Below are 25,652 nucleotides of genomic sequence, written 5' to 3'. Positions count from 1 at the left end.
GAAAATTATGATGGAATTGGGGAGTTTTCCGGAAAAATTAGAATTAGAAAAATGAATATATTAAAAAATTGAAATGACTAAACAACCTAAAAATATTTTAATACAACGAAAAATTTTAGGAAATCGAAAGTAGGGAATGTGGAGAAGAGCAACCTAAATTTTTGGAAGAAGACATAATGAGCAATGACCGATGAAAGGGTCCAAATATGAGAAAACACATTTATTCCCCAGTACCTTGATAAGACACAACTAAGTTTTGCAAACCGAGTTTCTGCTCGGTTAAATAGTATGATGATTGATGAGGAACATTTGTATGCACAAGAAGAAACAGAAAGTATTTTCATTGGTTTTCAATACAACCAAATCAAGGCAAAAATACAAGATTACAAAAAATAGCTACAAAAAATTCTAGTACAGAATTAATTAAACAATGTGGACGCAATTTGTCAAATAATCAAATAAAAATATCAACATTGCAACTATCTACACAGTAACATAAAACCTTTATTGTAAAATGGATTTCCATTGAGAATAAAGACCATAAATAGATAATTTGTGTATAGTAATGCTATTCATATATAAAGAACTAAAATCGTATGACATAATTGTAAATTTGAAATCTTTCACTATAGAATAGTAATTTCCATAAAATATTCTTAGGGCGGTAAATCGTCCATAAAAATCCATAATATTCAAACGTCCGCGAAAGAGTATTCGAGAAGTTCGCGTTCCCTCCACTTCCATCTTGATGGCGCTAGGCAACCAAATGGAAACGCTTGAGTCTCAAAATGCCGATAGATGGCAGCACTTGTGCAAAGGAGATAACCTTAGTCCGAAGGCATACGGTGTGACCGCGAAAAATGAACGATGAGGGGCGCAACATTGATTGACATCTTATTCACATTTACACGAAAGGGGAGGACACATTGAAAAAATATTCAGGATTTACTAAATGAAACCATCGGATAATTGAAAACGCGGTACTCTCAAAATTATGTAGAGGTTATTTACTGGATTTTCAACAATATTTCACGAAAAGTACATGCCTAGATGCTTTCGCTAATCTTGTCGATAAAAGAATTAGATCAAGTTCAGAGAGAATCCGCTAGATTCTTCAAATATTTTCACAATAATAATAAGACGAGTATGACATAGGCCTTTAAGAGAAATCAGCCTGGGAGCCGCTTGAGATGCGTATAGTAGTACCCGCGAGACGATACGAAAAATATAATTAATCGTTTTTTCCTCGGACAATCAAAAATCATAATACTCGTAGCAAAAAATCGGTCATAATTCAAACATTAAAAAATCGAATCGCAAGCGAGGACAAGACTGCGTAGACATCTAGTACATTGGTAGGTGTATGTGCTTGTGCATATTAGTTGCTTGTATATGAATTTGCATATTTGTGAGTAAATACGAATTTTGCATGAATATATTCGTCAGTGTTGGTGTGCATCGGTATGTTTTGTTTGTTTTGCTTACAGTTCCATTTTGTTTTACGGTTGGTGTCCTAACATTCTCCGCCCCACGCCCTAACAGTGGCTTGCGGGGTATTGTGTAGATAGAAGTAGCCGCTAACATCTGAGCCTGAAGGATTTTTTGTCGCGGTGCGATAGGAGTTATTTTGCACAATATGAAGGGAAAACAGAGATTAATAGTCAATGATGCCATATGGTCGGAAATATACTCGTAAAATAGAAAAGAGAAACAATTTTTGTAATTCGATAACAGGTCTTGGACATTTAATCGATGAATATCATAATAATTCTATATTCTGTTGTTTATATTTTATTCTGTAGTGCTTGGTTTCTGCATTCAATGCCTTCGCGAACGGCCACAGGGCCCGCCGAAAAATCAAATAGAATTCACCCAGAAAAGGTACAGCTAAGATGGTACATTGGTGGTGGCGAAGCGACATGATTCCCTAGAAGTCGTTAATTGTTCCGAGTGAAAGTAATCACGAGAAATATGACTCGGCGAGGATTTTAGGGATTGAAATTTCGCAAAATATACAGGTATTACACCCACTCTTCATGAAAAAGGAATCAAATAGAATTAATAAGGCTAAATGCGGATCTAAATGACGACGGCGGACGACTATTCTATGGAATTTCATCGAAATGAGCCTCATGAGTGATAATGCGTGGTTTAACAGCTAACCCATGACTTCATTCAATTAGCATAATATAACTGTCGATAAATATCTTCGACAATAAATTTCACGGCATATTTTAGTATACCCCATGCACTGAGGAAATTTCCATTGGGAGACATATTAATCATGTTTCATGTTGCCGCCCGAAATGGCAGCAAGGGAATTAATATTAGCAATTCACATATTAATTCTCTTCAATTATTGGTAAACAGTCTTATATTGAAATTAAAGATGAACATTTCATTACACTTCCTGTAATGCTGATACTGATTTTTAATCGATATAAATAAGGGCAAATATGTAAACAATTGAGATGAGTACTCTGCCGTATATTTAATTCTTTAGGTAATCTACCGTGCTCATATTATATATATATTATATATATATATATATATATATATATATATATATCAGGGTAGGGGGCCAGTTCCTCTCCCTGTACCGGTTACGGCTTCCCAGGTAGATCTGGTACCCAAAAATCACATAGCTTGGGTGGAGCTGAAAGTACCCAGAAGGGTTTGCCCGGGGATCGAACCCGGGCCCTCCGGTCAGCAGTCCAACGCTCTACCCCTAGACTACCGCGACTCGTAAATTCGATATAAAAGAATTGAATCGGGATTAATTGTGACAATATTGACGCAAAAGAGAATGCAAATCGTTAATGAAATAAACATTTCGAATCGATTCGCATAACTGTTCGTATAATTTATATAAATGCACGAAGAAATGCTCCTTCGGTTAAATATTACTTTGGTAACTTGAATAATCGATATAAACGAGGAAAAAGGAACACATTTTCCATAGAAGATGTGAGTTAGAAGACACAGAAAATACGAGAATTGGATGCGAGACGCATACCCTTAGAAGGTTACAAATAATTCGACTTTAACGCTGACGCAGAAGGAATGATCTTATGGCCGCATTACATTTATTATGGAGTTCAAAGTCAAGGGAAGCTGACTGCAGGACAGATCGATTTGAGAAAACATTTTTCCTTCTCACTTCTCGAGATCACGACAATACGCAACGTGACTTATGACACGTCAATCAATAGTTGTCCCAGTGGCCGATGACTTAACACCCCCTGCCACACACGCCCTCTCGGCGGTTCGTAAAATAAGTTGTACATGAAGATTTTTCGGCGGGTAAAGCTGGAGGAGGGGCCTGATGTGTTTTTTCAGTTCTCCTGCTCCATGGAATCTTTTATTTATTTATTTACATATACCCTGCAAGCCACCGCCATGGTGTGTGGCAGGGGGCGAAAATCTTAAGCAAAATCGGGCTAGTTTGGGGCTGCCCTAGAATTTGGCAAGAATTTTTGGTGGGAAGGAGGACGTGCCATTTAATTCCGGAACATTAATGGCTTGTGAGGGGGGTTCATGAGGATTATTACGTAAGGTGAATTAATGTAGCCTTTTATCTATTGGCTATGAAGAGAACCTAGATGACCAATGAACATTTTGCAAATACTCACTATTCCAAATATTACTTTGGCTTTATCTAACCCTTAATCAATTTATAAATAGTGTTTCGAGATGTTTGTTTCATTCCACTGCACCTATTCTGATTTCAATGAAATGAAAAAAAGCTTTTTCCTTTATGCTAATGTACTCATTTTTAATGAAAATACGTAACTTAGGTTATGAGTTGGTAATAATAACGAAGGGTAACTCTTAAGGCACTTTTTTCGTTTTCATTTCAAAGGTTTCTGTGTTTACATATTAATGAAAGCACCGGCAAACACGTAGGGTGTATGGTGGGAGATTTTATACCATAAGGTCGTCCTATAGTGGGGATCTAGTCTCGTGTCTCTAGCCTCAAGTTTCAAAACTTGCGTAATTGCGCATGCATGGCAATGATGTCCCCAGCCCACAGTCTCGCCAGAACATGGCTATTTTGTATACTACGTGACCATAGACTTACGACCGACTTCATTCAAGCCAATCAACCAACTGCCGCATTCCGGATTATTACTAATTTTGAGATTTCTTGCATAAGACTTGAGACTGGAAACTACTGCAACATTGCAGAATGCATTCTTACAAGTAGTGAAGTTGTAAAAAAGCCGAAAATGGCGTAGTTGAAGGAAGCTCCTTGGAAAACAAAATGAAAGTCATTGTGCACTCACCCAGAGAAGGCGCTCTTGAAGGATTTCGGCAGCGACAGCGACCTCTGGGCTCCACCACACACCTCACCCGCACCGCCTCCCTCCTGGCACTCGTCCACCGACTTGCCCATACGCGGCATGCCCTCCTCGGGAGTCATGGCCGTGGCGGAGGTGGCCGAGCTCCCGACACCCCCAGGGGACTCCGGCCGGCCCCCGGAGTCCTTCGACCCGTCCTTCTGCGGCCACGTCAGGTCGGATGAGGTCACCCACACGTCGCTGGAGGAGGAAGCGGAGGAGGACGCTATGGGAGAGGCGAACCTCTCCTCCACCGAGGACGATCCTTTGCCCATGGCCTCCTCCTCATCGTCCTCCACGCACTCCGCACCCCTCCTCCACTTCCGCACCTCTCTCACGACGATCGAGTCCACGCCAACTACCGTCACGGACACCTCCGGCGGGAGGTCACGCCCCACCAGAGGACACCTCAGGTCATCACCGTCCCGCGGTGGACCGCAGAGTCCGTTCCTGGGTCCCATCTGGTTCGCCGTGCCACTCCGGTGCGCGACGAACTGGGAAATGCCGCTGCCCCTCGAAGAGGTGTTGCTGGGGGAGGTCTTAGTGTGGCTGTTCGGGGGCCTGGGGATCTGCGATGACTGGTGCTTGAGCTGCTTAGCCTGGTGTTGCTGCTGGCGGTGGTGCTGCTGCGATGGGAACTCTTCCGACACCTCGACTTCTGAGTCCACCGCTCCGTCCTCTTCCTCCTCGTCGAGCTTGTCCCCGCCGTCCCAGCTGCCCCTCCGCCTTCTCCGCACCTTCTTCCCTTCCGGGGGCTTCTTCCCCTCTGGGACGTTGTTGGGGACGCCGGGAGGGGCGCCCCTTCCCACCGGGAAACTCCGCGATGTCCTCATCAAGAGGGAGGAGCCGATATGAGGGGCCCGGCTGCCGCTGCTCCGCCCCGAGGGACCTCCTTGATGTCTCCGCGGGGCCCTGTGGTCTGGGTCCGAGAGGGCCGGCCTCAGTCCCCCGTGGTCCCCCACCACTATGACCTCCAGGTCCCTCCCCGCGTTTCCCTGCTCTGCACTGCGACTCCGCCTCGTCTTTCGCCGCTGCTGAGAGGACGAGCGGTTCATGGAGCCCGACTCGTCGGCTCTGCCGATTGGGTGAGAGTCAAACCGACGCCCCCCCGACGGAGGGTCGTCGTCTTCGTCCTCCTCGCCCACACCGAGGTAGCGGTGGAGTAGGAGGGCCCTGGCGGCGGCCCTGCTCCTCGTTCCGTTCAGGTAGTCCCTCACGGCCCTCACTTCACGCTCCCTCTCGGCCGCCTCCTCCTCCTCCCTCTGCCTCCGGATGGCGGCGGAGGTGGGCTTCTTCCGCCGCCGGCTGGGTCCTCCGTCCCCGGGGTCTCCGCCCACGTCGCCGTGGCACTGCGCCCGTCCCCCGCCCATCCCCGTCTCCTCGGAGTGGTATGGGGCCGCTCCTCCGGATGTCATCACTCTTTCCCCGCGGGCCGTTTCGCCGATTCGGACGACAACCCTGGGGAAAAAGTAAGAGGATCATCAAACGTTTTGTTAGACCGTCACTTCCCACAATTTACTGCATTTCTGAAATGGTATAGCTGAAAGTATCATGACCGATTCATCTTAAAATTGTTGTAAGCAACTTTCATTATAGTCGTCTCAACAAATTTCTGCAACAACTCGACTCGAGACATGTTGCTAATGTTTATCACGCTGAAATTACTATTTCCTAATACTGAATGTCGCTACCGATGGAGATCGATATTAATCACTACCACTTAAGTTGTTTCCGACAATATTGGGAAGCAGGGTAGAATGTGATAGTTATCAATTTACAAGGAAGTTTGAGCAATTGGGAATAACATTTATAATATTAATTATCTATAAATATATAGGGTATCAATAATATTATATAAATAAAAATAAAGTAATATACATGTATTCACAAAATTCACATATTAAATATATAGCTTTCAAAAGCGTGGCGATGCTATATAAAACTTAGAAGAATATAGAGAGACAGTTTTGCGTTGTTAATTATTTAGGATGAACAGTCACAAGAGTAGAACTTCTGCTGTTCCTCCTTTTTCAGACTCAGACCAGGCCCAGCTGCGGAACAGTCTGTTGCTGGACCCGGCCACCACCTCGAACCACTTCAATCTCAAAACCGAACGACACCCTACGCGCACGCGCTCCCGCTCATACGCATATTTATGTGCCACCAACCAATATGGCCGTCGCACGCATAAAACGTTTTGGAGCACGGCCCGCGAGTGCTAGTCGGCTGGATTGGTGACGAATGGTGTTCAGACCCAGGTCACTCTATGTGACTGTTCGTCCTGTATTAATAATTCTATATACAAATTTATCAGACGTGGCTTTAGGTGAAAACATCTCCCTGGTCTTTTTGAAAGCTATACATCTACTATACAAGCTCTTTGAGAGTCGCTATACTTAGTTATGCAGTTATTTGTTGATTGGAATTGAGATAATAAGTTCATTGTTATATCAAGACCTTTCTCAGCGGAAGAAAAGACCCTACTTCTTCCTTCAGTTTTCTAATTCAATTTTCCTCCTTCCGTTGAGAACGGTGAGCAACCGAAATGACAAAATCAAAAGCGGTGGGTGTCTTCATTATATTTTCATAAAGTGTTATACTATACGAGCTTGTATGCGTGTGTGTGTGTGTGTGTATATATATATATTATATATATATATATATATATATATATATATATATATATATATATATATATATGGAGAAGTCCTGAAAATAACCTCAACTGTTTCCCAATTGAGCGGAAAAATGCAATGCACCAAGTACGAGTTTGGGATTCCAACAATAAAGGGTAAAATGTTGTTGCTTTTTTATTTTTAGCAAATCGATTGTCCGAATAATAATGCAGAGTAAATATGAATCACACAAATATCTCGATATATATATTTTTCTTTTCAATATAGCGTGACCTAATTTACATAACGTTTTATGCCTTTTCAGAACTACACCAATTATTCAATGTGAAATGCAAATAATCCGCGGAGATATTACAAATTGAAGGATTTCGTAACTCGTAAATGACCGAATGGGAGCGCAGACACGCGCTATTAATGGTCTAATGGCAGCCGTACATTTTATGCCTCATTTTTATTTCATAGGGTGAAATTCCATTCAGGTAAGGGAATGTATGCTCGTCTGCAGATTATTATGAACAAATTACAAAGCTTGAGAATGACTATTTACTCATAACCGTTTGCGGTGAGTACATCACTTATCATCAGTTTCTCATTGTGCTCAGGGCAGCTCCGTGGTCGAGTCCTCAGAGAACATATTATACGTATGACGGCATTATATATTTGACCGTCGTTTACATTAATTTTTTTGTCTTGCAATTCGATTTAAATCAATAACTTTCCTTTAGATGTGTTACAAAAAATCTGAGAAATATTTTCACTTTAAGCGAAAATGGTTTGACCACTTTTATGGAATAACTCATAAATACAGTCTTTAACTCATTATATTCTTTGCTTGTTTTCCCTACGCATAAAACCTCTCCTATATTCATATTATCCATTTAAAGTTTTCACGTAAAGTTAAAAGAATTCATATTGTGATAACATTTGATCACAGAGATGTAACCCGCCGCTTTACTTGTTTTGTAATGTAAACCTGTTTTGCAATGTCATTAGTTATTAAACTTCACCTGGATTACAAAGCAATACATTTTAACTCAACCTGACACCGTGAAACCTTCGCTGAAGAAAACATTAAAATACGAGTAAAATCGATTCGTGGATAATCAGTGGAAATTTCTATGGAATTCTTTTCAACAATTTCTACACCGAAAACCAGAATTTCCATGTGGCGATGAAGAGATATAACTATGCGCTTGGCTCAAAGGGTATATATGCCACCTAAAGCGTTAATGACTTGATGGTCGAATCTCCATAATTCCACCCGTGAAAACATATTTATTTCGAGAACAAATACATCCATAACGCGATTAAATTACTTTACTATTATGGATATATGATGCATGACCTACTTCAACTTCCAGTCTTTGGAAACACCCTTTTATTATGAGTCGAGTCATTAACGAAATTACAGAAAATAAAAATTCTAGCAACGAGTGTTATTCTCCAGAAACGTTAATATTTCGAGGAAAATGGCAGTGTGAAAAATATATTTTTTTCTGTTGTTGTTGCTGAAAAGAGAGTTCTCCCGGTCTGACTGCCGGAATCATCTCGCGAGAAACGTAACAGAGTAAAAAAAAGAAGAATGATTAAAGGGTGAGTTTATGAGCATTCGAGTTTAAGCAGACACACTATGTGAACTGGGGTGCATGGTGAAATTTGATTTTTAATACTCGATGTAGTCAACTCGTTCATTTTCCGACTCATTAAAATCCCAGCGAGTGACGGGGCCCCGCTTGCAAGAACGTGGATGTCATTATTCGGAAAGCAGAAGACCCCCCCCCCCTTCACATTAGACGCATTCGTCGATAGAAACCTGATACGGCCGGAATAATAACGCGTAATTAAATTCCAAAAAGAAACACACGCTTATTGGGGCGCGCTTCCTTTCATGTCACCGTCCGCATCATCAGCTAGCAGTAATCAAAGGAGATATTTTCGGTAGCTACCCAACATGACGTAATCCGACAACCCTTCTATTGACTTGCGTTTATTTTTTTTTACATTCTTTCCCTGCAATATCTGTTTGGTTTTCAACAAAATCCGTTCAACTTCGTCAAAATCCTTTCTCTATCTCTTTTAGTGCGACAGCATTCGTATGGAGAAACTGATTAACATGAACCGACTTTTACGGATAATGTTTCAATAGCATACAAAGTGCTTGGAATTTTATTTGATGAAATTACATGATTAGTCAAATTCGACGTCTTCCAGGTGGACTTCTGGTTGGTGGAAATCCTCAGAATGAACGAGTGCACTCTCCACTTACGAAATACAATACTCTCAAAAATCTATTATTTCTTTCATGACGTTCTGATATGAAGTCGTCCATTACTTGATAAAAAAATGTTGAATAGGAAAATAATATCATTATTTTACTCAGATTATATTATATAATGATTCGGGAGTAAATAATTGAAAACAGACGACACAGTTTTTTCTTTTAGAAAATAGGCATCTTTCCCCGAAACCACTTATCATGATTAAAACGATTTAATTGAGATTGATTCCTCAGCGTCATGTATAGACAACTGACAAGTTTGCTGAGAACAAGGTTTTAAATTTTTATACATTACTTTCAATACAAACATTAATTAAATTAATTAAAATTTGTGGACTTATCATGAATTCAGCTTATTAAATGAATAAAACAGTAAAAATCTTTATACGGCAAATGCGCGTCTAAAATTAGGAAGGCAAAGATGATATGAATATGATATGATTCAATTTCCACAATATAGGAGGATTAGATGGATAAAAGACATGCTGATTAATTCAGTTTCTCATTGCAATAAAACATGGAGGAAAATCGACTGAGGAAATGAAAAGAGGTATTTTTTATACTACTGTAACTAGTATCTCCCGCAAACTTCCAATTTTCTGATGCAGATAAGTCCTTAATGGCGGAGTATATATATCTGAGAGAGGATCTAGCAGCTCATTCTAGATGAAAGCTGGGAAGGCATTCCCACCGAATGGATTTAAAATTTAAAACTGATATGGAACATTCATTTTGCCTGCGGTAGGGTTTGTTTAAATCAGTAAAATTACTAAGTTTATCGAGGTTTATAGGTATTTTTAAATGAAAATAAATGACTGTCATCTTCCAGACTGATATATTTTAAACATGAATGCATGCGTGTCGATTAAAAAAAACCGCTTACCAATTGTTCACAGATTACCACATTCTTTTTCTGCCGCAAAAAAATGATCGCAAATGAAAGTAGGCTTGCTTGTAGTAGTGTGAATCCGACCGGAACTCCGGGACAAGCCCTTACATTTCTTGGCCCATTGTGCCAACCCACGTTCAACCTGCCTATCATATTTAGACAGGGAGCAAGATATCCACGGTAAAGCTATGGAGGTCACCCATTAAACCTTTGTCCGTGCCCAACATTCCTTAACTTCGGTGATCTGGCGGGAACCGGTGCGTCTTAACCAATGGCGGAACCTATTTGGACTTGACCAAACATTATAGACATTAATTTTAAAGAACGGTAGGGAAAATTTATCATTTAACTAAATAAATACATCAACAGCACTTGCATTATTGTACGAATAGGGCCGTTTGGGCGGTTAGTGTTCTAACTCTCCAAACCGAGGACACGGGTTCGAATCCCGCCGATTGCAGGATTTTTCACTGATGGACTTGGGTGCCATGTGGACAGGACTTCAAGTGGAGTACGCCTTCCGTCCGAAGTGACGTTAAGGACTGAACCCTATGGCGCCTATTTCAAGGAGTAGGCTAATCCCGACGCCTGGTTTCTTTCCACCCACTCCCTGAACATCCTATCATACCTCTACCCCCTGTATCCCTCCCTGGTGGCGCATATCGCCTCAGCTTTTGGTCACCTCTCATAATGACTACCAGAGTTAAACTCGTGCGTTACAAGTCTTCATGCTTAAACAAAGACTGTTTTCGTCCCATATAAATTTTAACTAAAATTTTTACAGTTAGCATGACAAGATTCTTTACCTACTATTTAAGCAGTCATGTTTAATCAATGTTTGTTATATGAGCAAGCTCAAATCAACATGTAAGGTTTTCACAGCTAATAATGTATAGTTTATCTAATGCGACCTTTAATAAAATAAACTTAATGTTTGACACCAACTGCGTTCGGGTATTTAGCATCAAACTTAGGATATTTACTTAAGGACACGTCAGCTAATAACTAATAGCGCGTTCCACTATCAGTTCTCGTATTTATGGAAAAACTATATTCATTCAATATAAATTGAGAATGAAACGTTAGTATGTTTATGAAAGGAATGCATACCTACTACTCTTAGCCCTAATGCCTGTCTAAGGGATGTTTTTCATACTACCTATATTTAGGATCAATCAATCAAGTACCTGGAGAGATTTAAAAAAATCTAATGCTACCCTTTACTGAAATCGGGAAATAAATATACTACGTATGCATTAGGCCAGCAGCGGCAGAGTGCGCGCATAAACATTGATTCTTCAGTTGGAGGGTCATGCGCACCTGTTCGCGACGTTGCCGCCAGCCGTCCTGCGGGCGCCACTGGCTCCGTTCAACCTCCCCTCAGGGAGCTGAAGACTCCGTGACCTCCTGACCCTACTGGAATTTGCAGAGTAGCCATGATCGTCCTGCGGCTGCACCTCCCTCGGGCCTGGGGTTCTCCTCATGGAAGAGGGCTGTCCGTGGGGGTAGCCCGGAACGGAGGGCTCCGGGGTCACCGGAGAGGGTAACGTGGCCCTGGGAGCAGCCGGACCCTGTGACCGAGCCCTCGTGGGGGGAGGTGGGAGGTTGAGCGAAGCGATGGCCGAGACGGAGGTCAGCGAGGAGGAGGAGGAAGAGGAGGGCCTCGGCTGGTGCGAGACGGGAGAGGAGGGCGAAGAGTGTGACGGCCTGCGGGCCTGGGGCTTCCTCGGCGGGGGCCGCCCGGACTCGCCCCCGGAGGAGGCCGGAAATTCCCTCTCCTCCGGGGAGGGGGTCAGCACGGGCGGGGGCCGATGGAAGATATGCTGCGGCCCGGGAGGCGGGAGCCTCAGGGAGCGGTCGTCCACATCCAGGGTGGTTGCGCTGTCCAGGGAGGCGGCCTCGTGCGGCAACCCTCGGTTCCGCCCCCAGCGGGCCAGCCGCGACGACTGCGCCGCGGACGCCGGGTGACCCTGGGTCGGGTGGGCCTGTGAGGGTGAGGGGGTCGTGCCCCCGCCACCAAGCACGCTCCCTGAGGAAGACGACGAATAAGGCATCCCCTGAGGCCTCCTCCCTGGGGCGGAAGGAGAGGAGTCCAGGCTGCGGCCCCCACTGCCCCCGCCGCTTCCGGAACCGGGGGCAGGGTGCGCTCTCTGAGCCTGCGGGGGCGGGAATGGTGATGGGTGTGGGGAGTCGAGAGACCCGGACTCTGGGACGGTCCTCCGGTGGAGGCCGTGATGTGCGGCCCTGAAGGCCGATTGCGCCATGAGGTGGTGGTCCATGGAGGAGGAGGAGGAGGTGGAGGAAGAGAAGGAGGAGTGGGAGAAGGAGTAGGAGGAAGCGGAGGAGGAGACGCCAACAGCCGGGTGGACCGTGGGCGCGGAGGACGGCGATGCCGTGGTTGGGAGCGTGCTCCAGTTGATCCTGGGTGGCGGGGGGGAGTCGGGGGCCGGCGGGGGCGGAGGGGAGCTCCCGTCGGACGTGATTGCATTTGAGCGGGGCAGCGGGGGCCTCCTGTGTGACCTGACCTTCGTCGCTGCCGCCGTTGCGGTCGTTGAGTCCTGGAAGGCCGGAGGAGGCGATATGATGGGTGTGTTGAGAGGGTGCAGGGGGTCGCTGGGGGACAGGATTCCTCCGTGTGTGGGGGAGGAAGGTTCCAGGAGTTCAGGGGGCGGGGTCGAGAGGCACCTCCTCAATTCCCGGGGGGGGATTCTCAGTGTCGCAGGCCTCCTTCGCCCGTTATTCGCGTCCCCGGCGTCCGGAGGCGTCTGTTGCCCACTGCCCGGTATCCCCCCGAGGTGGTGCCGCCCCAAGATCCTTCCGTTCTCCTCGGTCGGGGATGCGTCGAAGTACGCGTCAGTGACGGGCTCCGCCTCGAGGGATCGCCACTGCGGCTCCCGCCTCACCTGCACCCAGCCCGACCGCCCCAGGAACACGCCCTGCGCGTGTTTGTCGCTCCACCGGACGGGGGAGAGGTCGCGGCCCGCTATCGCCGCCCTCCCCGAGAGGAGCACATGTGACCCGCCGCCGGTGTCCGAGCCGTCGTTACCCGCCTCGACCCCGAGGAGCAGCCCTCTCCCGGGGTTTCCGACGCCCCCTCCGCCGCCGCCGCTACCCACCCTCCTTATCCCGGAAGGGGCGAAGGCGCCGCCGTTGGGGTCCGCCTGCATGCTGTCGAGGATGTCCTCGCTGCCCCCCAGTTGCACCATGGACGAGCCCGTCGACCGGTTGGAGCCGTTGAGGTACATTGGCCTCCTCTCGCCGCCTAGGCTCGCCGCGCCCCCCGCCGTGCGAAAGTTGAACCTGTTGCTGCTCACCCTCTCCACGCTGCCCCCTCGGATGTCAGCCACATTGCCGCCATGGGGGAGCGGGCCCCCAATTCTCGGCGGGCGGTTGGTCCCGCCGCCAATCCTGTTGCGGTGGTCGTCCAGCGACTGGTGAGGGTTGTTGAGGGCATGCCTGAGTTGCCGGTGCACCTGATGGTGCTTGGGAAAGCACCCGACGGAGGAGCCCTCGATGGTACCTTCGCCACCTCTTCCGACCGACCCTGTCCCCGCACCCCCATCCCACGGCTCCGAGGAGCAGCGTAGGTGGAGGACGGACACGTTGGGGCCCCTGCAATGGGAAGAAGACGAGCAAAGGGTTAGAGCAATAGATTTGCAAGACATTTAACTTCATAATAGCTAGGGATTTTTGAAATTTGCATAAAATTTGAGGACTTTTTTAACGTTACATTGTTCGTAAAAATTATTATTTACAATCAATGAGCTTAGAAACAACAGTGTATTAATTGTGTGAAAGCATTCATCTCGGAATAAGGTCAAATTCGAGAAATCAATTCGTAGGAATTGTCTTCGTGGTGGGTATATTATAGTTTTATGTATTTCTGGTGAAGCTGAAATAAATTCATTCACATAAGAGCCCAGCCTTTCTGTTTTATTATTACAAAGAAATAACAGAACAGATTAACTTGCCAATAAGTGCCAATGAGTGAAAATGGAGGTAGTCTCCCGAGGCTGAGAGCTTTTCGCACTACAATTTATTGTGAAATGGGTCTTTTTTCGGTGCGTCTAGTAATATCTCACAACCATCCGCCAATGCCAACCATTCCTTTATAATGTTTTACATGTACAAATGTCATGGCTAATATCATTAACGTTACCGTCCAATTAGCAATTGTAACAATGCCACCCAATAATGAGTCAAAGTCCATATTTTTAGAACTACGTATAAATACATTGGAAATGATGACTAAGCATTTACTGAGACGTATTTACGAAAACCAAAACATGTATAGTAGAAGAATTAATGAGAATCTGTATAGTAAATGTTGGGGTATAAGGCGCGTAGTGAAGGAAGAAATAGGAGAAAAGACGTCGAACCTTTGCCATTACAAAGTGGGATTGTTTTAAAATTGATATTACATACCCGAATCATCCAATCTAAATTGAACACCGATATATTTTGATAACGATATCTCTCAACCATAGCACCATTTATCTATGGCTGCGCCATGTTTCGCCGTGGATAATCACAATCTGGCGTTAAAGATGAAAAGAACAACAACACTCATCCTCTTTAATACCATCGTCAATGAACTCTTCTCCTGATTTGGCGTAGGCTTGCATGCTTCTCTTACTTATAGTTTCAAATTTTTCCCTCCGCCATTTCTTCTCTTTGACCGCTCTCATTAATTATTTCAAGTATTTCAACAGGAATATTCCCATGTAGGCCTTTCCAATTACGACGAGAACATTAATTATGTATGATATATCATTTAATAAAATCCTTACGTATTTAATATTTTAAAAGACTATATAAGTGACTAAATTTCTCCAAGAAATTAGTTGATATGAAAAATATCTCTCTTTAGATAGAGAGAGAGAGAGAGTCGATATAAAATCTAATTGAAACAGAATGTGGACACTAATTTAAGCTCCGAATTGGGCAAATTTCAAATGAAGTACCAACAGTTGGCCCAAACAAGGACATTTCGGGCGTCACATCACAATCGTAAATTTCTCAAATTTCCGTTGTGAATTTTGCAATTGCTACAATGATATAAAAAACTAAAAGATTTATAAATATTTAAGTTGCCTTATTGGCTGATAAAATTCTCTCAAAATTCGCAGTATTTACCCTACTACATTCATCAATTAACTACGTGACCCCTGCCTTAGTAACAAGATTTAACATTTCTACGCGTCGGAATGTGATTAATGAGCGAATGCAAAAATTGGATGATTAACACTGACGGGTCTAGTGGTGTAATCCAGTGACTACAACAGAATCAAAGTTCGCTTCAATTTGGCGCTGTTTACTGCAATATTTGAATTTTCAACCAAGCAGAGATTAAAACGAAGGCATACTGCATGTTAATATGTGGTAGTGTTGCCTGAAGGAGCAACTATTTCATCAGAGTGGCTCGTCACTCAAACGCTTTGCTAATTCAAGTCAATTCGATGTCTTGAGAATAGATTAATTCGGAAAACGGTTACCTATTTCCACGGAGAAGCGAGAAGTTGAGCGAAGGAATCCAATTACCCTATTATTTCATCAAGATGCCCCGGAGAGGCGGACACAACGCGATGGAAAAAAAAAATATTTCGCGACTCCGAAAGAAACGTGTAATGGAATAATTGGACGGGCACAATACGCTGCTTTGCAGTGCCACAATTAGAGAGCATAATAGGAGAAAATTAGAGCCATTTTCCGTCTCAGAAATTTAATTGGACGAAGCTGAGGTTTGCCATTTCCTTTCAATTCCCGCGACCATTACCGTTGTGTGAGAGTGCGTGCATTCCATCTCGGCGGTTTTCCTGGAGATTCAGGTGGGCGCACGAAGCTTTTGAGGCCTTCCCAGCGCGGGACAAAGGGAATTTAACTCCGTGGTCCAGTGGGGACACCGGAGCCCGCCTCATTTCCCGGTTAATGCTGCGGGGAAGTCCCAGCGAAGTCACTGCAATAATGCGCCACAATGCGGCGAATCCCCTACGAACTCCTAATTAAAGTTGCGACGGCATCAATAATTAAATATTTAGTGATTGATGAGAATTAGTCCTTATAACACAAATTAAATGTACTGTGAATGTGTACGCAGAAGATATGGTGAATGACCAAACGAGAATAACTTCAGCATTTCAAGGCGTACTTATATTCCCTATATCTATTGTTATGACCGTAATAGGCGCAAGAAACGCTCAAATAAATAATATTTTTCGAAATAATGATGAAATAAATATTTATAGACAACCAAAAGCGCCCTGAGTGAATCAAACGAGTAAAATTTGCTCTTTATCATGGAAAAGCCAAGAAGAAATCCGAATTCCGCAAGAAATTGGAGCAGAAAAATTATGTAACGATAGGTCTAGATGGGTGGGATAATAGTCGACGTTATAAGGCACTAATGGTTGACATTAGACTTCTGGGAATAGGAACAGTCGACATAAATCGCTAACTTGCTCCAGATGTGACTATACATGCTTAGTGACCGTCGAAATAAATCATAGAACTGGCCCTCTAGAAAAAGAGATAATGGAATTTTTGGAGTCGTGGACGTGAACACTCTTTTGGCTAAAATAATTTTTATCGGACATACTACTCCTTCCTTTTACCCCTCCATGATTGCACGCGACTTTCCCAGTTTAAGTGGGGTGGGGTAAAGGACTTGCAAATGTATGCGGAGCTGGTTTAAGAAACTTGACTTCAACGACTGGAGAGTGTAAAAATACCCAAAGGAAAGAAGTTAGGAGGGATTTTATCGCGCTAGTTTAAGAAACTACGAAATTACTCCGTTGGTTAAATCTAACGCTGAATGTGCGCCGGGGATAATAAACCCAGGGTAGGAGTAGGCAATATCAGAATCAAACGGGGCGTGCATAGAAAAGCAGTCAGTTTCAAGGAGAATTGGTATGTACAAATAAAAAATGTCAAACTATTATTGGGAATCCTTGGACGACAACCTCTGAAAGAATTAAAGTCTCGAGAGCGTCTTAATCTGCTGTAAAAGTGCTTCCAAAACCTCGAGGGTAAATGCTGAACGGACATTATATAACATTTAACTCCCTATATTACAAATTTTGGCGAGACCACTGCGAGAATTTATTGTAAATTGACTGCCGATGAAACTGATTTAAGAAATCAATTTTCTCTCGCAGTTTTCGTGATCGCAACAGTGAATAGTATTAACCGAAATCTAAAGGGTAACCAATTTAAAAAAGTACAAATCCACCCTAATCGCTGACATTACCCCTGCCACCCATCTTTATAGAGGCAGCTATACTAATCACGCGTATGCGTAGACGATAAATGGATGAATAATGTCAAATAAATGATTCAACTGAACTTTTTTCAAACATTTTCACGAAGGACGAAAAAGAGGAAACAACGAAACTTTTACAAAGTAGTGCAAATTTCTCCCAAGCATAAACAAGGGAAATACACAAAATGAACTAAAAATATGAATTGAGAGGGTTAGAAAAAAATAAATAGTACCAAAAAAATAATTTTGTACCATTGCCAATCATTTTTTATTCACCAAATTATGTAAAATATTTTAGGGCCACTACGAAGTTTTCTGGTGCAGAAGGAATTAGAGCAGAGACTTGCGCGACCCGCATGCAGAGATTCTCCGAAAAAGATTTCATTCTCTGTTAACTTTGACCTCTCACCCCCGATCCGAGGATGGGGATATGATGGTTGAAAATTTCCGCAGGTCATTAGAGGAAGGAATGAAATTATTCTTTTTAATGCAATTTGCTAATTTTTTTGAACCCATGGAGAGCGTACATTGACTCCAAAACGAGAAGATGCAGCCGGCTTGAAGTGTTTTGAGTGGATGAAGGATGACAGCCTCTTCTCGGGGAACGAAAACTTCCACGCAAAGCCTTGCGCATCGATGGACAGATATCACGGTGAAATTCGCTGTTTTGTTGAGAGTGGATTCCTCCGACAGAACATTGCAAACATACCCGTGAGTCATCTAGCTTGTTGAGAAGTTTTTCGTCGCCAATATTCTCCACAAAGACGCTCAGGAACACGAGACTCCCGACCTTAATTTTCACACTCGCGCTCTTTCGCATGGACGAGCCGAAATAATAGTGCTTCAAAGTTTTTAATTTATGCGGTCATGCTAGGAAAGAACAAATTTTCAATGTAAAAGGTGGTACGATCTCTCCCAGCACTTAACGGTACAAATGAAGGGTATGGGCCTAAAAGCCCAAACAACAATGACGTTCAAATAAAAGGCTTCTTAGAAGCTAAGCAACGAACTACCTTGAGAAAATAACCTCTTGGAGATATGGATTTTTCGTCCTACAAAAGCTTTTTGGTGCCAAGAGAACCCTTATGAAGGCACGTTCATTGTACCCACTCCTATTAAAACCTTGTTTCCATGTTGAGTACAAGAACGCTGCATATTTCGCTAAAATTAACTCTCTATTTTTCCGGTCTAGTCTAAAATATGCTTTGATGACTTTTTAACATTATTTTTATCGTTTACGAATTTGGTGATTGTTGAATAAAATTACTAAACATCAAAATTTTGGTTTTATTTTATTTTAAATATGAAAAACTGGATGATAGGGAACGAAAACATATCTTAATGCCTTGAATTTCATATAATTTCCAATTTGGATCTATTCAAGCTGTGAAAATATTTACTTATTCTTCAGCATGCATATTAATAGTTCAATTATCTTGAAGGACCGTTCATAACTTACATTATTAGGTAGAACATCGTGAATGAACGAATGAATCTTGTAATTTTCCGTCATTAATTAGCTAAACTCTTATTTTCATTTTCGATTGCTAACATGCGGTTGTATTCTATAAGGTGCTAATCTATTTATTCATGGAGGGAATCATACCGTATTCTTTAACTGAAACACCTTGAAAAATTACTTAGTCTTAAGGATTGAATATAATTTGAATTAATACGTAATGCCTTGGATTAGTATATGTAAAAACAACAATAAAAGTTCATTACGTAAGCGTAAAATGGAAAAAAAGATTATAATAAGATTTACGAGTATATGAAAGCATTAAAGAGGGATCGGGATAGTGCGGTGGCTAACGCACTGGCTTCCCACCAAAAGGGCCCTGACTCGAACCTTGGATACGGCATATATTTTTCAATATTTTTTCCCGATCCTTTGTGGAGAGCACTTTGAGTAAGTACGCCGTCCGTCGGATGGGACGTTAAACTGCGGACCCTTTGTCACCTTTCGTAAAGAGTAGGCTAATGCCGACGCCGGGTTTCTCTACACCCTTCCTTCTTTCCCATCCATCCCTAATGGCGCAAATGACCTCAGCTGTCGGTCGCCTCCCCTAATAACTACTACTAATCTAAGCGATGTCACCATCAGGCGATTGTGGTGTCACCACCAAAACGATTGCGATGCCACGGTCACTTTGTGAGAAGGGATCAAAATCCTTCCCCTTCGAGCAAAGCACGGAGCCATATTTACTGTTAAATTAACAATAACCAAAACATTAATTTTCCCTTTCTTTAAATGAATTCGAATGTTTTTATTTACTTCGAAACCCGAATAAGTATGCGGCGTGAGGGTCGTGACCACCGAATTAGGTTTCGCGGGAGACCTGAGGGGGCGGGCGTGGTTGGGTGTAGGAAGGGTTGCGGGGGGTCGGTTTCGCGGTGGTATGAAGGGGAGTAAAAGGGGTGGAGACTTAATTCCTGGGGGTCCGCCGAATGAATTAACCCCCCTAGCCCCCTCCCCACTGCCCCCGCCGCCCCCGGGCGCCTTTCACGCGCGCACCCGACCCGACGCGCACAAACACACCGACGGCGAGGGATCAAATTAAGCAGGGTAATGGGGAAGGGGGACACGAGGTGTCCTTTCAGAGTAAGCCTGCGGAGGGAGGAATTAAGGGCGGGGCCAGGAAGGATGGGAAGTGGTCGCGGGGGTACGGAGGAAGCAGGGCCGGCCGGCCGACGACCGGATAGGAGTGCAAGGGGCGGGGATGAAAGCGAGGCGGAGGAAATTGGTTATACTGGGGAAAGGTGTCATCGGGCAGAGGGGGTGGGCGTGTCAGAAGGGAAGGGCCGCACCCACTTATCCCTCCCCGACATCCTCGCCGAGTTTCGGAGTTGTTTATTCCGGCGAGTTGCCTCCCCAGACGCAAGGAGGAGCTCTCGTGTCTAGTGGACGGCTTCCCGTTTTAAGACTAGCATAAGCACATTTTGTTCGGAAATCCGAGCGGTGCAGAGACCGGTGCACTTGATTCCCATGTCGGCATAAACAGTTCCTTGTCAGAGGTGGAAGGGGGCTGCGAGAATATCCCAATCCGAACATCTGTCTCGCGAATGAAATTTTTCAAGCGATTAACAATGTAAAAGTATAATGGGTAGCTTCAGTCCGGCACCCGTGTCACTCATTGCCTTTCCGATCAATTCTTAGTCCAAGAGTATCTCGACTATTAAACACAGTAATCAACTCGCAACCCCTACCCTGATGTGTGAAAATTCACAAATCAGGGTAGGGGGGCCAGTTCCTTTCCCTGTGCCGGTTATGGTTTCCCAGGAAGACCTGGTACCCGAAAAATCACTTTAGCTTGGGTGGAGCTGCAGGTGCCCAGAGTGCCTTGCCCGTGAATCGAATCCGGACCCTCCGGTCAGCAGTCCAACGCTCTACCCACTGGACTACCGCGACCCTAATCTCGACTATTAGGCCAAGTTAATTATTTGCCGACGCTGGAGGGGGGAAAAAATGTTTTAGAAGCTTTCCGCCACGATTACCGCTGTCATTAATACCATCTCACAATTTTTCTTTATCCAATTTGGTTACCTAAATACGGTTATATTCGAAATAGTAACATTAATTATATCAATATTTGAACCACGGATGCATTTGTGGTTGATTTCAATGCTAAATGAACTGAAAACATCATAATTAAGCGAAATTCCCTGGAAGATTCGGACGCACGAAGTTGAGTTCATCTGGTGAATTTATCATTTGTAACATTCATTAGACAGGATGGTGATAATTCGGTTATATTGGAATAAGGTGGGGAAGCAGAAGTTGTTTTTTAAATCTGAAACCACACACCACCACCTAATAATAAGATGTACTCGCACGTGGCGAATAATGCAAACGAAAATACGAAGTGCAAATCACGTTATCTCTTCATAATTCAGCTACCCCTCCAAGCAGTCTTATTAACAACTGATCGTATTAACTCCATTGTCGTTATCGTATTAACCAACCAACACCGGCTAAAGGCATCGAGGGAGACGGAACGGCCTAATTATGTCAACTCAATATTTTTTCATGAAACTACTATCTTCGATCCTGCAAAGCATTCACCTTCTACGCTTATATGAGACGTCCAAGTCCTCAGACCCGTGTCTAGAACGTCATTCATGATGACAGATTAGCCATTTGTTTCGAAGTGAATGCATTCTTTATTCACTGCATAACGGAGATCACCGAGGGTAGGTCATGTCGGAGTGGAAGCTGATCATGCATCCTCCGACGTCACAACTGCCACCACTTCCCCTCATTATCGTTATAAGTCTCCTCGTTTCCAAAAGATTTATGTCCGGTATTAAATTTGGGAGCCCAACCTTATAGACAATAAAATAAGTGATGCGTAACGTAATGAATAAGTTATCTTTTGTGCCACAGGCTATTAAAAGTGCCCTCATCACACAATTTAATCTCCAGAATCGGATTGTGTAATCTTAACATGTAAAAACGCATTAGCCTGAAAATGACGCATGGCGTTGGGTTACGGTGTCGACTTGAATTGACTCAGGGACTATTATCCATACCAATTGACGCTAAAATTATCGATCCCTAAAAATGAGCCGCAGGAAATCCAAAAGGACAAACAAAAATTCAGTTTAGGAAAGAAAACTTACATTCCATCAATTTTAGAAATTATATTACTTTTGAATTCCACATTAGATATTTTAGGGACAAAACGATTTACTAGCACGCGAGGTTAATGCGATGAAACATCAAACATATTCAATTACGTTTTCACTGGAAATAATTCTTCAAAATCTAGGCTACGTTAAAATTTTGGCAATGCAGTCACGAAATTTATATTCGCATAGGATGTCGGACTGACTAATCCAAGGCTTGCTTTGATTTCGTAGACTTGGATCGGATCTGGAGCCAGCGCGTGTGAAATCCAACCATCCCTTGAAGGAGCGACAAATTTCGGTTCCCGCGAGCGCCTTCTCGTCATTCGATCTACTCAATTAGCGCCCTCTTGAAGCTTTAGACGGAGTTATCGATTCGTCGTGCCCACCATTCAGTCCGCCCACGTCAAGGAGTAACTCCTGTTGCGACTGGAATGAAATGGAAGTTTACATCTATCGAGGCGCTCCACAAATAGTTGGTTTGAGGCAACGGCGTTGAGCCGAAGATAAATTCGACATCCCTCGCTGACTTCTTCGCTAGGAGGAGGAGGCGGAAAATTGGCGGAGGATAGCACGATAAGCTAGAGGTAATATTAATTCTGCCCATAGAATTTTAGTAGCATCGAAAATTACACCTTTTTGAAATTTTACGTTAACGACAGACTTACTGTTCTTTAATTTGCCTAGTCTTAAGTTCAATCGAGTATAAAGTTTTCGTAAAGTAATGCGAAATAAATATTTTGCTGGAAATAAATATATTATTATTTTTATTAAGTAATCTACGGGTTAAGGTAGGTTTTGGATGGACACAACTACCAAATAAATATTTTGTGACTCCTAACGAAACACAATCCAGCAACATACTCTACATCAGGTCCCTCTTCATCTCTGAGTACTTCCTTCCTCCCTTCATCCCGTCCAACATCCCTATCCTGTTCCTGCCCTTTCCTCGTTTGCCTAACATTCTCCCCTCTATTACAGTCTTCAACATCCCGCTGCCGGTCAATACCCCCTTCATCCACTTTTCCTGCCTCCATAGGATTTCTCCCAACAAACCCCTCTCTTCGCCCACCATACCAAGTACTTCCTCGTTTGTTTTCTTCTCGGTCCATTTCACCTTCTCCATTCTTCTCCACACCCACATTTCAAAAGCCTCCAGTCTACGTCTATCCTCCTGCTTCAATGACCACGTTTCCGCGCCGTACATAGCTACGCTCCATATCAAAGTTCTTACGAGTCTTTTCTTAATATCCTTACTCAACGTCCCTGCCATCAACTCCCTCCTCCTTGTGAAAGCCTCTTTGCCTAGCGCAATACGACCCTACTAATTTTACCTTGTTGGTTCAAAACACTTCTGAGATACGTAAACCTACGAATATCGGAAGTGTTTTGGACCTGCTCTAGTTTTTGCCCTCCTATTTTAATGTTTAACTTCGTCTTTTTCTTCCTGGAAAATCACATAACGTTTGTTTTATTTGTATTGATTCTCATCCCATATCTATCGCACTGAATTTCCAATTCACTCAGCAATGCTTGCAACCCCCCCCCTAAATAAAATATATTATTGTCAAAAACGAATGACGCTGAGTGACGCACTGCACGAAGAAATAACGTTGAGAATTCCACAAATTCCTGATTTTATTCCTGCTACCGGTTTAACCTTGCTAGGGCATTATCAGGTACTTTCGATATTGATTAAGTAATTTACTTTAATTGCGTTATGCAACAATTTGCATTTTATCATTCAAATTGAGTTGCTCAATTTAAATTTCTGCTCATTTTCGATTTCAAAAACGCATTGCAATTTTATTAGTCAAATGGAGTATTTTTAAACTAAATCTTAATAAATACATCCGAGTTAAAGGTCCAATTGTCAAATTTGATTGCGATTTTCCTTGGGTTCATCCTTTCATGCTCGATTCAGTAATGCGTAGCAACCGGAAGTAGTGCCTGGACATGTGCGACCTTGGAATTATCTAAGAATTATTATTATTATCTGTAAGATTCAATACAATTATTAAGACCTTTAAGCGATGCGCAGTGAGAAAAATTCATCCACACATGGTACGATAAAATGAAAAAACAATTATTAAAGTAAAGAGTTCGCTTCGGATTTCCCTGCGACCGATGGGTTTTAGGTTTTCGTATCCGTTCGTGTTTGTGACCGGTAGGGCAGGCATACATTGCTTGCTTTTCAATGAGGAAGGAGGCAACAGGGTCGTTTTGTTAATGCAGTACACATCCGGCCAACTGTTTGAGCTTGGGCTGCTGCTCCGCACGCCCTGCTGCACGCAAATCATGGGACCAGTGAAATGCCTTTGTGCGGTGTCGCTACACTCGTCAGGGCACAGGCGCGGACGGGCAGGTGTCCTAGGTTACGGTCGCAGGCGAGCGAAATCGGGGACAAGACCGACGCGATGTTTACGTCGGCTTCAGTTACGCAAAAGTGGGCTCCGAAAACAAATGTGTCCCTTTACTCTCGGCACGACTGATGTTACGCAAATCTCCTTTCAGATATCACCCTGACGGTAAACGCAGAGTGATTCCCTCAATTTACGATATTTATTCGTGAATTTATTTTTTCAAATCCACAAATAAACGCGGTAAACTAGAGCTCAAATGTTTTAGGAGGCATCAATGTTTTTGCATTAATAAAAGGATTTTTTATTAGTAATGTAATGCGCTGATGGAAAATATTTTCCTTCATACACGTATTAGTGACTATATAAAAGCGGTATCTGAGACTTCTGAGGTAGTCTGCGTCAGTGTTACGTGCATGTGCGTCTGTACTCTTGGATGTGTCGGTGTCCTCAGCCATCTTCAACGGCGTGAGATTACGACAAGACGAGATTAGTAGGGGGGTATGGGTGGGAGGGATCGGGACGAAGTTTAGGCCGGGAGAGAGAAGGGTCCAGAGCCGACCGACTGGTGAGGGAACGGTTTTAAAATGTAACACCTTACTTCCTATTTTTAACATGATCGATGTGACCGTAGAGTGGGAAGATAAAAAGGAGTATTCATTGCAACAACTACCGAAACTGATGTAATGGATAATAGCGGATCTTTGAACTAGGAAAGAGACTGATTGGGTGAAATCTGGGGGTTATTAATTCAGATACTGAGAGTGTAGTTGAACATAGGCTAATGTAGAAAACTTGATGGGGAACACGTACAGGGCTCGATCGGTTGGCTCCGGGCTGAAAATCGATTGCGTTTCCCGGGGTGTGGGAAGATGCCTCAAGAAACGGGAGAAATTTAAGACGGCGTTACGAGTATTTGGAATGCATGACGAGTAGGGGAGAGGTCTGGCATTTCGCGCGATTGCAAGGAGTCGAAGGGGATTTGGGAATCAGCGGAGAATTAGCAAGGACCCTGACGGTCTTAAGGATGTCAGAGAAAATATTAAATGAAGAATACAATGTATCTTTCCACTGTCCTTTTATTCACGTACAACTAGTTTCAACGCTCAAGCGTCATCACCAGGTACCTTGAAGCCTTGTACCAAGCCAAACCTAGTACCAAGCCTTGTACCAAGGTACCTTGAGCCGGGAACAATTGAATGTCAGAGAGATTTGCGGTACGCTTATAAGTGCAAAGAAGCATTAAGATAGCAAGTTGGCTGTAG

General features: G+C 43.6%; 1 protein-coding gene across 1 annotated transcript in view; it reads right to left on the bottom strand.

Annotated features, from left to right (window-relative positions):
* LOC139696554 (mucin-19-like) overlaps positions 1 to 18,121 on the bottom strand; it is a 299,370-nt gene extending 281,249 nt beyond the window's left edge. The window contains exons 1-3 of the mRNA XM_071595358.1: positions 18,111 to 18,121; positions 11,464 to 13,755; positions 4,287 to 5,798 (exon numbers count right to left, since the gene is read on the bottom strand). Of these exons, the coding sequence (XP_071451459.1) occupies positions 4,287 to 5,798; positions 11,464 to 13,755; positions 18,111 to 18,121 (3,815 nt within the window). The remainder of the gene's footprint in view (positions 1 to 4,286; positions 5,799 to 11,463; positions 13,756 to 18,110) is intronic.
* Between the last annotated feature and the right edge of the window lie 7,531 nt (positions 18,122 to 25,652).

Source organism: Hetaerina americana, unplaced genomic scaffold, assembly GCF_022747635.1.
Source record: "Hetaerina americana unplaced genomic scaffold, ioHetAmer1.1.p SCAF_7, whole genome shotgun sequence".
Lineage (NCBI taxonomy): Eukaryota > Metazoa > Arthropoda > Insecta > Odonata > Calopterygidae > Hetaerina > Hetaerina americana.
Note: the sequence above shows the minus strand (reverse complement) of the source record. Positions and strands in the feature narration are given on the sequence as shown.